This window comes from Pelmatolapia mariae, linkage group LG3_W, assembly GCF_036321145.2.
Source record: "Pelmatolapia mariae isolate MD_Pm_ZW linkage group LG3_W, Pm_UMD_F_2, whole genome shotgun sequence".
Classification (NCBI taxonomy): Eukaryota; Metazoa; Chordata; class Actinopteri; order Cichliformes; family Cichlidae; genus Pelmatolapia; species Pelmatolapia mariae.
The window spans coordinates 13,412,178-13,423,664 of NC_086229.1; the positions used below are offsets into that span (position 1 = coordinate 13,412,178).

The window sequence follows — 11,487 nt, forward strand, 5'->3', positions numbered from 1 at the left end:
GAGTAAAATACCCAGTAACATGGATACGAGTGCTCTGAGTACACTTTCATGAGAATGCATCTGCACTTATTTCCCTGCTTTGCCTTAGAGACAGGTTGAGAGCACGAGCCTTCATTGTACAGAATGAAACCAGGATAGAGAAGCCCATTAGAACAGCTGAGCTTTAGTCGATACCCTGTAGTGATGCACAGATGGATGCGCCGGTGTGAAGACCTTGTTTTGTCTAAGTAATATTTCTGAGCCCAGGCAGGTTCGTTACACTTAGACACGATTAAGTCGGAGACAAAAACAGGAGCTGGAGATCGAGTCCAACAGTTTATTGTGCTGCATTGATGACAGGAGGAAAGACAGTATCACACATCAGAAAGGAAATATTGCTTCATTCTAATATAGATATCCCACAGAAACTGAGATGTGGGGAAAATGATATGGCTGCAGGAAGTTTAAAGTGCGTAAGAAGTGGAGCAAAGGCTTGAAGCAGCAGGACCCAAGCGGGCTCGTGACTTTAAGAGAAACGCCTTTTCATGCCAGTGTTTGAAACGTGTTACTGCGCAGCTGCATCTGTAGACGACGTAAACATTCAAGACTAGCAAAATATGGGCTTTTAAACATCTGTGTACAACTTTTTATTAAGGAAATGTTTCAGAAAACTGCTCCCCGCCTTATCTCTGCATTCAAAAGCACCGCTGCTGTAACGAGCAGGGAGAAGAATAAAGAGTTCATCCTGACCGCTACGATAACCTCGAGCAACAGGTTCCACTGAGTGCGCACGCTAAATGCAGAGGAGTTTGTTTTAAGTGCCGAGCTGTCCCCCAGCGGCAAAGCCTGAAGACGCAACGAAGATTTCAGAAATGAAATCGGCCGACGAGTCGCTGTGACTTTTTAATTCATCAGTTTGTAGAAAAGAAGATGAACTCAAAGATGAAATATTCCACTGAAGCCTTTTCAAAGCCTCTGAGCTCTTCTATAGAAAGCAGTAAAAAAAACACTGTCGATCACATGTTTAATTATCATTTGTCTGATTTCATTTGGTAAATCCACCATCGCCGCTGACGATAGAGCAGCAGTTCACTGTGACGTCCCGAGGGTCAGAGTGCCGTGAAACGATCGCTGCTCACAGCCCGCCCCCTTCACCACATCTGGCGACCTCGTGAAAATAAAGCTATCCAGCCCAGCGACCTTTTTCTGACACACGACAACACAGCTCGACACGACCGGCTTCCACCGACAAATCTAAAAAATAGAATAATGCATGAGAAGATGAGCTTTATACTTTCACCTGGTCTCAAAAGCAGAGTGAGTGGGGTGGAGGCGACACTAAGAAAAACACAAGTTTGATCCCAAAGTTGGTCTTACATTTAAAAAAGAAAAAAGAAGCTTTCGACAGATAAACCCTGAACATTTCCATCTGGAAACACTTTCACAAAATTGACTCCAAAAATATTGAAGACTTATTTTTCCTGCTGAAAATGGGCGTCCATAAAGACAGCTCTGTTTTAAACTAGTTTATCATCTTTTGTACAGTTTCCAAAGTTCTGTTTTGGTCATTTCTGCAAAAAGAAAATAAAATGCCTTTTTTTTTTTTTTAATAGTCACATTTAGAATTGGTGCTTTTATTTTGGCACCTCATACATGTAGATATGAGGAAGCCGCTGCAGCTGCTCACTGACACGTCGCTTCTGCGTCTGCGTGTTAGAAGCATGGAGAACATCTGGCTTTGTCCAGCACACACGGCTGACTTGAAAGCATCAAAAACAGCTGGACTCCAGCAGCTGCTGCTTTAGTTTCACTCTGTAGAGTCTCAGATCAGTTTGTCTGCTGAGAAATCAGCTCACATGTTACAGCCAGTTCAGTGAGGAGATGAAGAGATCCCCGTTAATAACAGTAAACTAAGAAAAACATGACGCAGGTTTTCTGTGAAACTGTGGCAGCTGAACTAACTTATCATAAAAAACAGAAAAGAAATCAAAGAGCCACGCTGGAGAGGAAAGCAGTCCACCGCTCCCCCTCAGGCCTCCCTCTGTGGGGTAGGAGGCTGCTGCTGCTGGGGCTGCTGCTGCTCTTTGGTGGGGGCGTAGTACAGCTCCAGAGGCTTCCTGACCTTCCAGTACTTCTCGTTCACCAACTCCAGAGTCAGCGAGCCGTTTAGGGTCTGAGAGGAAGGATGAGCATAAAGGTCAGATCACAAAAAAGCTTCTAATGGAATCGATCAGTCCAGATTTCCTCCATCGTACAACAAAATCACACCAGAAACCAGCCTGACTGCACTATGCAAAGACTTGCCCACTTCCTGTCCTGGGTTTTCACAATAAAAGCCCTAGACACAGTCACTGTAATACAGTCCCGAACAAAAAAAGCTGTAAAACAGCCCGTTTCAGTTTAAGTGTTGTTTCCAATAAAAACTGTTTTGTCTCACTCTCATTTGTTCTTGTTGCATCTTGAAGCTCTACTTGGAACCTCGTTAAGATCCAAACATGCAAAATAGGATGTTGCCATTTTTGAAGTGGTCTTAAACTTTTGATCGGGACTGTTGCTTACCAGAGGTGAGCAACTTAATGCGTTTATTTAGTTACGCTGAATGAACGAACCGCAGTTTCTGGGACGCAAATTTAAAATGAGAAGACTTCAAACTTCCCACTGATTTATATGTATTTTTTTAATCTAAGGCATCTTTTCAAGGAGCGAACGTGTACATCAGTCTGTAAAGATAACAAACTCATCCATAAAAACAGAAGGTTAATGCAGCTTGAATGAAACGTGACTCGTTAACCAGCTCTGAAAGCCCCGAGCCGTGTTCAGCCGCCACTCACAGAGAACTGGCCTCCCCTCGTCATGATGTAGATGGTGTACTGCTTCTCGCTGACGTTGCTCAGACTCGTCCCCTCGCCGCTTCCTGCGGTCCCTCCGTTTTCACCTCCCCCCCCCTCGGCTCGCGCCTCTTCTCCTCCTGCCTCCTCTCGTCCTCGGTCCTCGGGTTCATTCTCGGGCCGTCGGTCCTCCAGAGCGATGCGCAGTGCGAGGTACTTGGACAGATGGTCCACCGTAGCGTTAGCTGTTGTCTTCACATATCTGACAAAGGAAAGGCAGATGATGGCGATGTGCTCTACCTCTGACAAATTAAAAGTTTTCTGAATTTTCTGGCCACTTGGGGACAGACTCACCACTTCACACCATGTTTATGTTCTTATTCACACATTTTTACTGATTTCTAGTCATTTCCCTGGTTTTAGCTGTTTTTGGTCTCTGCCATCTCCCGGAGAGCAGTTTTGCCGAGCACCTGACTAAATGATTCACATTTTCAGTATAAAATGTTTGTTCAGCTACTTCAGAAAAGGTCTGACCTGGTCTGGTTGTAGTCCTGGGCGTGGACCAGCTGTGGGTGTGGTCTGAACACCAGCTCGATCTCGGAGGACAGCCCCTCTTTGTGGCGTCTCAGCGGGGGAGTCGGGCTCCCGCTGTCCACCTCAGGTCCCGAGCCATCATCAGATGGACGTGGCCGCTTGCGGCTCGGCCCGGCCTCCGGAGGGGTCTGACCACAGGGGTGTGGCGTGTGTGAGGGGGCGGAGTCGTGGGAGAGGTGTGAACGGGAGTCCCCATTGTCCTCCCCACCACTGTAGGTGGTGTTATCACTCTCCTGAGTGGGCTTCTTCACCCGGTGATTCCTGCAGCCCCAAGGTAAACACATACAACAGTAATTATCATTCAGAGGGGAGGGGCTTAAACTTACAGGGTGTGGTCAGTTGTAGAGCAGGGTGATATGACCAAAAATATTTATCACGATGTACATTTGAAAATTTGCGATAACGATATAACTGACGATATAATTGACACTAGACAAAATACTTTATAACTCCACAACTTTATTAGTGCAAAAAAAACATCAATGCATTTTCACTTAAACAAGCAGCTGTTTTTTTATGTGCATTAAAGTTATATAAAAATGTAACAGTGCAAATGCAAATTCCTCGCTGACAGTTTAACCAAAAGCCATTTCCAGTGGAAACTGGCCGACATATCCTCAGCATAACCATGTTTAATATCCACAAAACTTAAAAAGAGGTTATACACACACAATACGGTAATATTATGTTGAAGCACAGTACGTATCACTCCGCGAGGCTCCTGCCTACGATAGCCGTAATGCTCCAACAATCCATCAAGCGGTTTGGCTTCGTAGCTTAGCAAAGTCGTACTAAAACATTTGACAGATTTTCGAGTGCAACATAAAATCGTTTCGAGGTCAGTAAACACAACCAGAATTCATACATAAGGCACACGGGATTATAAGGGACACTGTCGATTTTCAGAAAAATCAAAGGATTGATTTTAAGTGTGCCGTATTTTCCAAAAACACGGTAATAATGACGGCCCGCTAGCATGCTCTACCAAAAATAGTGCTTTGTTGTGTATCTGACGGACGAAAGCTAAACCAGTTCCACACCACTGAAGTTGCAGCATTTTTACAAACCAGTTCTGGTTCAACCGTTTCATTCAACAATCCGCTTTCGCCCTCCTCATTCTCCATCGCCGCCATGATTTTTCCACCATGTGCATATGAAGACAAAGGCACTGCGCATGCGCATTTTACCCATATTCTATCACGATATTCCATTTTCTTATCGTTGCCCAACATTATACCGGTATTACCGTGAACGGTATGATATGGCCCGGCCCTAGGCAGTTGTCATCACAGCAGCGGTGTTATTAAGTCAGGAACAGCAAGAAAAGGAGGAGCTGGGGAGAGGGTGGGTTGCAAAGCGGCTTGCAGGCTAAAGAAGCGCAGCATATATGAGCCCTGCGAATATCAGCGGATCTGTTGGGAGTGCGGCTCTGTGCCCCGCCTGAATGCTACGCTGTATTCAGAAGGATCAGTGGCGCTCCCTCGAGCGCATAAGTGTGAAATCATAAAACTGATCCGTGTCACCTCTCGGACCTGTAGCGGGCCTGCTGCCGGAGCCCCTCCTCGATGCTGGAGCTCAGCGCCTCCTTGTTGTGCAGCCGGTTGAGTCGCTCGAGGACGCGGCGTTGGTGGGCTTCATACTCGTCGCGACTCGGGTAGATCTTGGAGATCAGCGCGTCGAAGTTTGAGTCTCTGCGCAGCGAACGTCTAGAAACCAGCTTCTTCCTGCAGGTCGGACACTCCTTGTTCCTGCACAGGGAAAAACAGCCTGAAGCTTTGTATTCACTGAATAATCGGCTTTTGCAGAAATGTGCCGCAATTAAAATCAGTCAGTGAACACATTCAGCTACACAAACGTTACCGCGACGTATTTGTTCTCGTTAGGGACAGTGGCAGCATTTCCACTGCAGAAAACAACTCATCCAAAGTCCCTTAAAAATGTATCTCCAAATTATTTATAATTGGCCAAAACAAGCTATGTGAACACGGCGATCGTGAATCAGGTACAGCGGCAGCTCGTGCTCACCCAGATCGCAGCGCGGTGACGATGCAGTCTGAGCAGAAGCGGTGCAGACACTCTTTGGTGGTCATGGTGTTCTTCAGCATGTCCAGACAGATGGGACACATGAGCTCGCTGTGCAGAGAGCGAGGAGACACGGCTACCTCCGTCCCGTCCACGATGGCCTCCTGAACACACCAAACGTGTGAGAACATTTGCGGTTCTTCATTTCTGCTACATCACAGTTGGTCCTTTTAGCCGAGCTGTTTATTTTCTATATTTCACTATTTCTATATTTCCCTCTGCTCTGGTAATGGGAACAAAGCTTACAAACTCATTTACCCTTCAGCAAACATCACAAATAATTTCCTCACAGTTTCCTAAGACACTGCCTCTATTTTGCAGTGAGTGGCTGGGCACACAGACAGCTTTACCTGAGGGCTCCTGTGCAGCTCGTACAGACTCAGCTCCCAGGTCTTACTGGGAGCCTGGATGTTTACAGGAGCTGCCATGGCTGTGCTTCCCCCCAACCAATCCTCACTGAGAGACAGGAGAGAAAACACAATTAGATGCACTCTTCACATGTCAATCAAATAATAACTTTTATTACAGACTCAAAATAAAAACACAAAGAAATCCACATGAAGACATACGTATATAATTCTTTAAAGAAAGGTGGCTTCAGTAATACCTCCATATGTTGGATTGGCAGAATAACTCAATCTATTTTAAAAGTACAAAGTCGTGCAACAACAAACATTTGAATTTAGTCTCATCAATCATGAGGAGCTGCCCGATAAGCTGTTTTTTTTTTCTATAGTTTGTTTACAAGTGTGCAGATAGATATCCACAATCTGTCGGTTCACTGCTCTGTCTTTAACAATGAACCAAGTTTCTTCTAAATCAGGGGTGCCCAACTCCACGCTTCGAGGGCCTGCTGATGGCTAAATGTCTTCCTCAACATGTTTTCCAGAGGCCTGGTAATGAACTAACCATCTGATTCAGGTGTGCTGACCCATGGTGAGATCTAAAACCTGCCGGCCCTTCAGGCCTGGGGTTCCTCACCCTGCTCTAAATCAGCATCAGTGTTCGTAGCTTTGTGAATGCTGACATTCATGTTACACACACACACACAGTTTCCACTGATATTCACCCACCCTATGTCCACTAATAGGAAAGGTTAAAGCAATCATCACTGCATGTAGACATGGTTAGATGTGATCCATGTGCTCTTTTTGTACACACTACTTTCTATTCACGGTTGAAGTGGGAAATAAACTCCCCACTATCACTCTCCATCCTCTCCTGCTGTGATTACCATTTACTGAGCTTTAACTCTGGCACCGATCGGCACTCCATGTCTGCGGACACCTGAAGTTGTGGGATTCCTGCTAAATCCAGATCCGTTTCCTAAAGTGTGGAAACTGTCTGGTCTCTCCACTCCAAAGATTTTTTTCAGGGTAGTTTCTGTAAAACGATGTGCAAACATTTCATGAAACCTGGTGGAGATGTGAGCAGAAGATGAACCGATTTGATTCGGTCTGGCAGTGATCTTGTAGTTATTCACACTTGCATGTGTAAATATCTCTGCTTTCATCACATGTTCTCATCTTTTTGGATTTTCTTAAGTTTTTTAATTATTACAAACGCACCGGATTTATTCTGAAAACAAGCCCATGTAACTTCACAGCAGCCCCGCGGTCTCTGCTGATGTTCTGTAGGGAACCACAGTTTATTTTTAGTTCCCACAACAGGAACTCACCAACAGCTGCCAGCCTTCAAACTTCCTGCAGGGACCGAACATTGTCTCAAGTTTGCAAACTTTGACTCAATTTTGCGGATTTAACAGCCAAAAGTTTCACATCCCTCGATACACACAGAAAAATGGAGAGGACAAAAAAGAGGAAAGAAGAAACTCACCTGACGTTTAAGTGACGGGCAGCTGACACCGCTGCACAGACACTAGACCGCTACGAACAGCGCGCAGCGGGGCTCGGCTTCCCACCACAGTCTTTACGATGTCGGCGGAGGGCTTTAAGTTGTCAAGTTAAGTTGAGCCTCGGTATAAAACTACAACGACCCAAAACAGCAAAAACGAAACATTTTTCGACAGTGATGAGCTAGCTAACATTAGCCGTGGCCATCTTTTCCCTTCTTCTTCTGCGGCTCCCGGTAAAGCTGCTCACCGCTTCGCGGCGGCAGTGCCCCAAACGGCAGGCTTGAGTATTGCAGTGCAGCCTGTACACTCCCACGTTTTATGTGATTTAAAACAAAAACACAAAATGTTAAAGTAAGAATAACATGTGGAGGCAGATTTCTTTTCTCATGTATTAATCACATATTTAATCATATCACATTAGTTACAGTAATATCACTTTTTTCACTTTACTATAGTAGGAGCACTCCTGTCACCAGTTTACATGCATGTGGAATGTTAACACAGTGAGGCCATTGTAATGGGAGACGTGACGGCCAAGCAGAAAACAAGGTTATAATTCTCTCTGTGAGGGAGGAGGTATAGCCCCCCCCCGTGAGAGGGGCAATGTGTGAGAGTTTGTGGAACGTTCTTTGTCTGTGTCTCTGTATATAAGATGTAAGGGCGGTGGCCACAATTCAGAGATGGTGTTTCACTGGGATGCTCTCTCCACACTGCAATGTGTTTATTAAACCCACTTCAAATCAAGCTCACTGGGTGTGTTGCAGGTTTTGTTTAATTTTCCACAACAAACTAAACATAATAGGAAATAAAAATAACAATCCTAGAGGACGATACTAGAACAAAATCATGTTATGTGCTATATGTGGTATAAGTAATATATGATATTAATTTAATAAAGACAAATTAAAGAGTCATATGACTTTTTAAACTTTACTTGTTAAACTCTGCTTATATATTAATGAAGCGTAGGAAAGTGTTTTGCTATGATTATGGAATTTTTCATAAGTTTTCATACATATATATATATATACATATATATATATATATATATATGTATATATATATATATATATATACATATATATATATATATATATACTAGGGGTGCAACAATACTCGTATCAATATTGAACCGTTCGATACAGTGCTTTCGGTTCGGTACGCATATGTATCGAACAATACAACATTTTTAATTTATTTTATCAACTTTTCTTCTGACGATGCTGTCTGTGTTGAGAGCTCAGTGGATCTGCGTTCGTCTACTGCGCCTAGGCTGCACTGTCGAGCGCAGATCCACTGAGCGCAGAGCAAGCTAGCAAGACAGAAGCTAGCTCATTGCAACATGGCAAATTGAACCTCCACCGCCCGCATTCAGATCTGGCCTTTGGAACTATTTTGGTCTTGATGTGAAGTATGAACCTGAAGGTAAGCGCGTCATGGACAAAAGTAAAACAGTATATCGGATGTGCCACGCAATGCTCAATTACATGGGTGGGAACTACTGCGTTAGCGCAGTTTGCTCGTTAACGTGTTGACGCCGTCCAGCCCCACGCACGGGTCGATCCGCGGTAGCTCGTTAAGGGAGATTTGCCGTGTTGTGGCGTTAACGTCATTTCAGATTAACGCTGACAGCACTAGTGGGAACACAATGAATATGACTGCACATTTACTCCGACATCATCCTAGTGCGAAGACAAGTGGAAGCAGACAAAAACAACAAGCAGGCATGCTACAAACTTTACCCGAGTCATTTAGACAGCCGTTAGCACATGATTCTCCTTATGGGACCTGATATGTTTAATATGCTGCTGAGAATATAGCCCACAAGAAGCGTATAGTAGAGCTTTTATTTTGGAAAGAGCCATTTCTCTGTAATAAAGTCTCTTTTCCAAAGATGAGTGATTTCTCAATCAGATAGATTTATTTTTTTATTACTTTGTTGTTTCAGCAACATTAAATTTAAAAACTGTACTTTTGAGTTAAAATATACATTTATAATTTTAATAAATGACAACTTAAAAAAGCATGAACATTTTTTTGTATCGAAAAAATATCGAACCGTGACACCAAATTATCGAACCGAACCGTGAATTTTGTGTATTGTTGCACCCCTAATATACATATATATATATATATATATATATATATATATTAGGGGTGCAACAATACTCGTATTGGTATTGAACCGTTCGATACAGTGCTTTCGGTTCGGTACGCATATGTATCGAACAATACACTGTAATTTATTTTATCAACTTTTCTTCTGACGATGCTGTCTGTGTTGAGAGCTCAGTGGATCTGTGTTCGACTACTCCGCCTAGGCTGCACTGTCGAGCGCAGATCCACTGAGCAAGCTAGCGAGACAGAAGCTAAGCTCGTTGCAACATGGCAACTGCCTCAATGCTAGCCGAAATTGAACCTCCCCCACCCTCATTCAGATCTGGCGTTTGGAACTATTTTGGTTTTCATGTGAAGTATGACCCTGAAGGTAAGCGCGTCATGGACAAAAGTAAAACAGTATGTTGGATGTGCCACGCAATGCTCAATTACATTGGTGGGAACTAGTGCGTTAGCGCAGTTAGCTCGTTAACGTGTTGACGCCGTCCAGCCCCACACACGGGGCGATCAGCAGTAGCTCGTTAACTGAGATTTGCAGCGTTATGCTGCATTCTTCGGAGGCCGCCAGCTCGAAGCCGACTGGGAGGTCGAGGCACGATGTGCCGAGAGTGCGGTGTTCCCCTTGGCTGTAGTGGGCCTCGACCTCCTGTTAGCTTTGAGATGGTGGGTAAAATGTCGGAAAATGTCGGAGCACTTTTGCAAATATGTGATGTCATGATAAACCGAGCAGATATTTGACATTTACACAGCTACATTCACGCCTCAAAATATCTTAAAAGTTTATTTTGTGCCCCACAAAGAGAATATTAAAACTAAGTAGCTGCTGCCATTGTTGGAAACAAATTGGCTGGGCCGCGCTATGAATTCTGGGATAGGTTGGGTTACGAATGATACACCAACTCAGCCTTCAAGATCTCGCAAAAGTTAATCTGTTACGGCTGCTGTCGTGGGCTGGGGTTCTGACATGTAAATGTGAGTGTGCAGGTGCGCCTCCAGGAGTGGTGGATCCCGAAGATGGTGTGCCAGGATTGGATGCTGCTCTGGAGGCGGAGTACAAGATGGCGTGGTTGAGGACGGCAATCATCCATCCTCGGTTTTACCCCAACCGGCTGGGGCTGCGACATGCCCTGTGTTGCTTTGTGAATCCAGGAGGAAGTAGGGGTGGATCGCCTTTTCAGTTGGGCACAGTTTTCTCATGTTTAGTTAGTCAGGGAGGTAAGTGATTGTTGTTTGGTTATGTTTCTTTGGGGCTAGGTAAGCAGTCGCTCCTCTGAGTTAGTTTCCTTTTGTTTGCTATTTTGGCGTGGGTCCACCCTGAAGCCTGAGTGACTCCTGTGAAACCCATTTTTGTTTCGTGTCTGTAAATAAACCATTTCATATTTTAACTTATGGTGTGATGGGCTGCTTGGGGTTGAGCAGGGGGTGGATCATTCCTCTTGTTGTGGTCGGGTCCCCTAGACCGGCCGTAACATAATCGTAATTTTTTTTTTCTCCCATGGGCTCCGTAGGCACCTGGACCTGGAGTATGGAATATGTTTGGGGAGTGTGATGGTGTGTACAGTGTCCATTTGTCTCTGTCTTTATTGGGTGAGTGCTGAGTATTTGTATATGTGTGTCTGTGTGTGCCTGTTTGTCTGCGTCTATATGTCAGGTTGGATCTTAGACTCCACCTCTCTGGGAACATCTCCAGCCCTCTAAGGTATGGAGACCTATCTCCCCTCACCACCAATGTTCCCTCTAATGTTTCATGTGTCTGAGCGAACACACAAACTCCCTGAGCGGTCCCTTGGACCACTGTGAGCAACAGCAGACGTGTGCACTGTGGTCACGCCAGCATCCAATCCATCCAAGTTACATGGTTTATTAAAGTAATCAAATTACAGCATTTACATTTATATTAGACTACTTTTAATTAACTGCTTTAGCCCACTTACTATGAAAATTAAAACAAAAGTCTTGTTCATGACCTGTGTAGTATGTTAACACTATTGGAAGGAAAAATAACTTGAACTCCAATTTTGAAAACACAAC

At 44.4% G+C, this 11,487-nt stretch overlaps 1 protein-coding gene across 2 annotated transcripts; it reads right to left on the reverse strand.

Annotated features, from left to right (window-relative positions):
* Window positions 1-11: 11 nt before the first annotated feature.
* LOC134624228 (E3 ubiquitin-protein ligase RING2-A-like) lies at window positions 12-7,558 on the reverse strand. 2 transcript variants are annotated; one of them, XM_063469189.1, is made up of 7 exons: window positions 7,320-7,558; window positions 5,834-5,939; window positions 5,427-5,587; window positions 4,934-5,149; window positions 3,342-3,662; window positions 2,811-3,069; window positions 12-2,152 (listed from the first exon to the last, which is right to left on the reverse strand). In XM_063469189.1, exons 2-7 carry the CDS (start codon window positions 5,909-5,911, stop codon window positions 2,009-2,011), a joined length of 1,179 nt encoding a protein of 392 aa, XP_063325259.1. In that variant the 5' UTR covers window positions 5,912-5,939; window positions 7,320-7,558; the 3' UTR covers window positions 12-2,008. The 2 variants fall into 2 exon arrangements, with proteins under 2 accessions (XP_063325259.1, XP_063325258.1); XM_063469188.1 differs by having other exon boundaries at window positions 4,925-5,149.
* Window positions 7,559-11,487: the final 3,929 nt, after the last annotated feature.

Bases quoted from the DNA above. Each gene is read 5' to 3' on its own strand.
- LOC134624228 (XM_063469188.1), bottom strand. From the start codon at position 5,911: ATGGCAGCTCCTGTAAACATCCAGGCTCCCAGTAAGACCTGGGAGCTG. The intron at 3,663-4,924 runs GTGACACGGATC...TTGGGGCTGCAG, and splicing joins GCCCGCTACAGGTCCGAGAG to GAATCACCGGGTGAAGAAGC. The intron at 2,153-2,810 runs GTGAGTGGCGGC...CCTTCCTCTCAG, and splicing joins CGAGGGGAGGCCAGTTCTCT to ACCCTAAACGGCTCGCTGAC.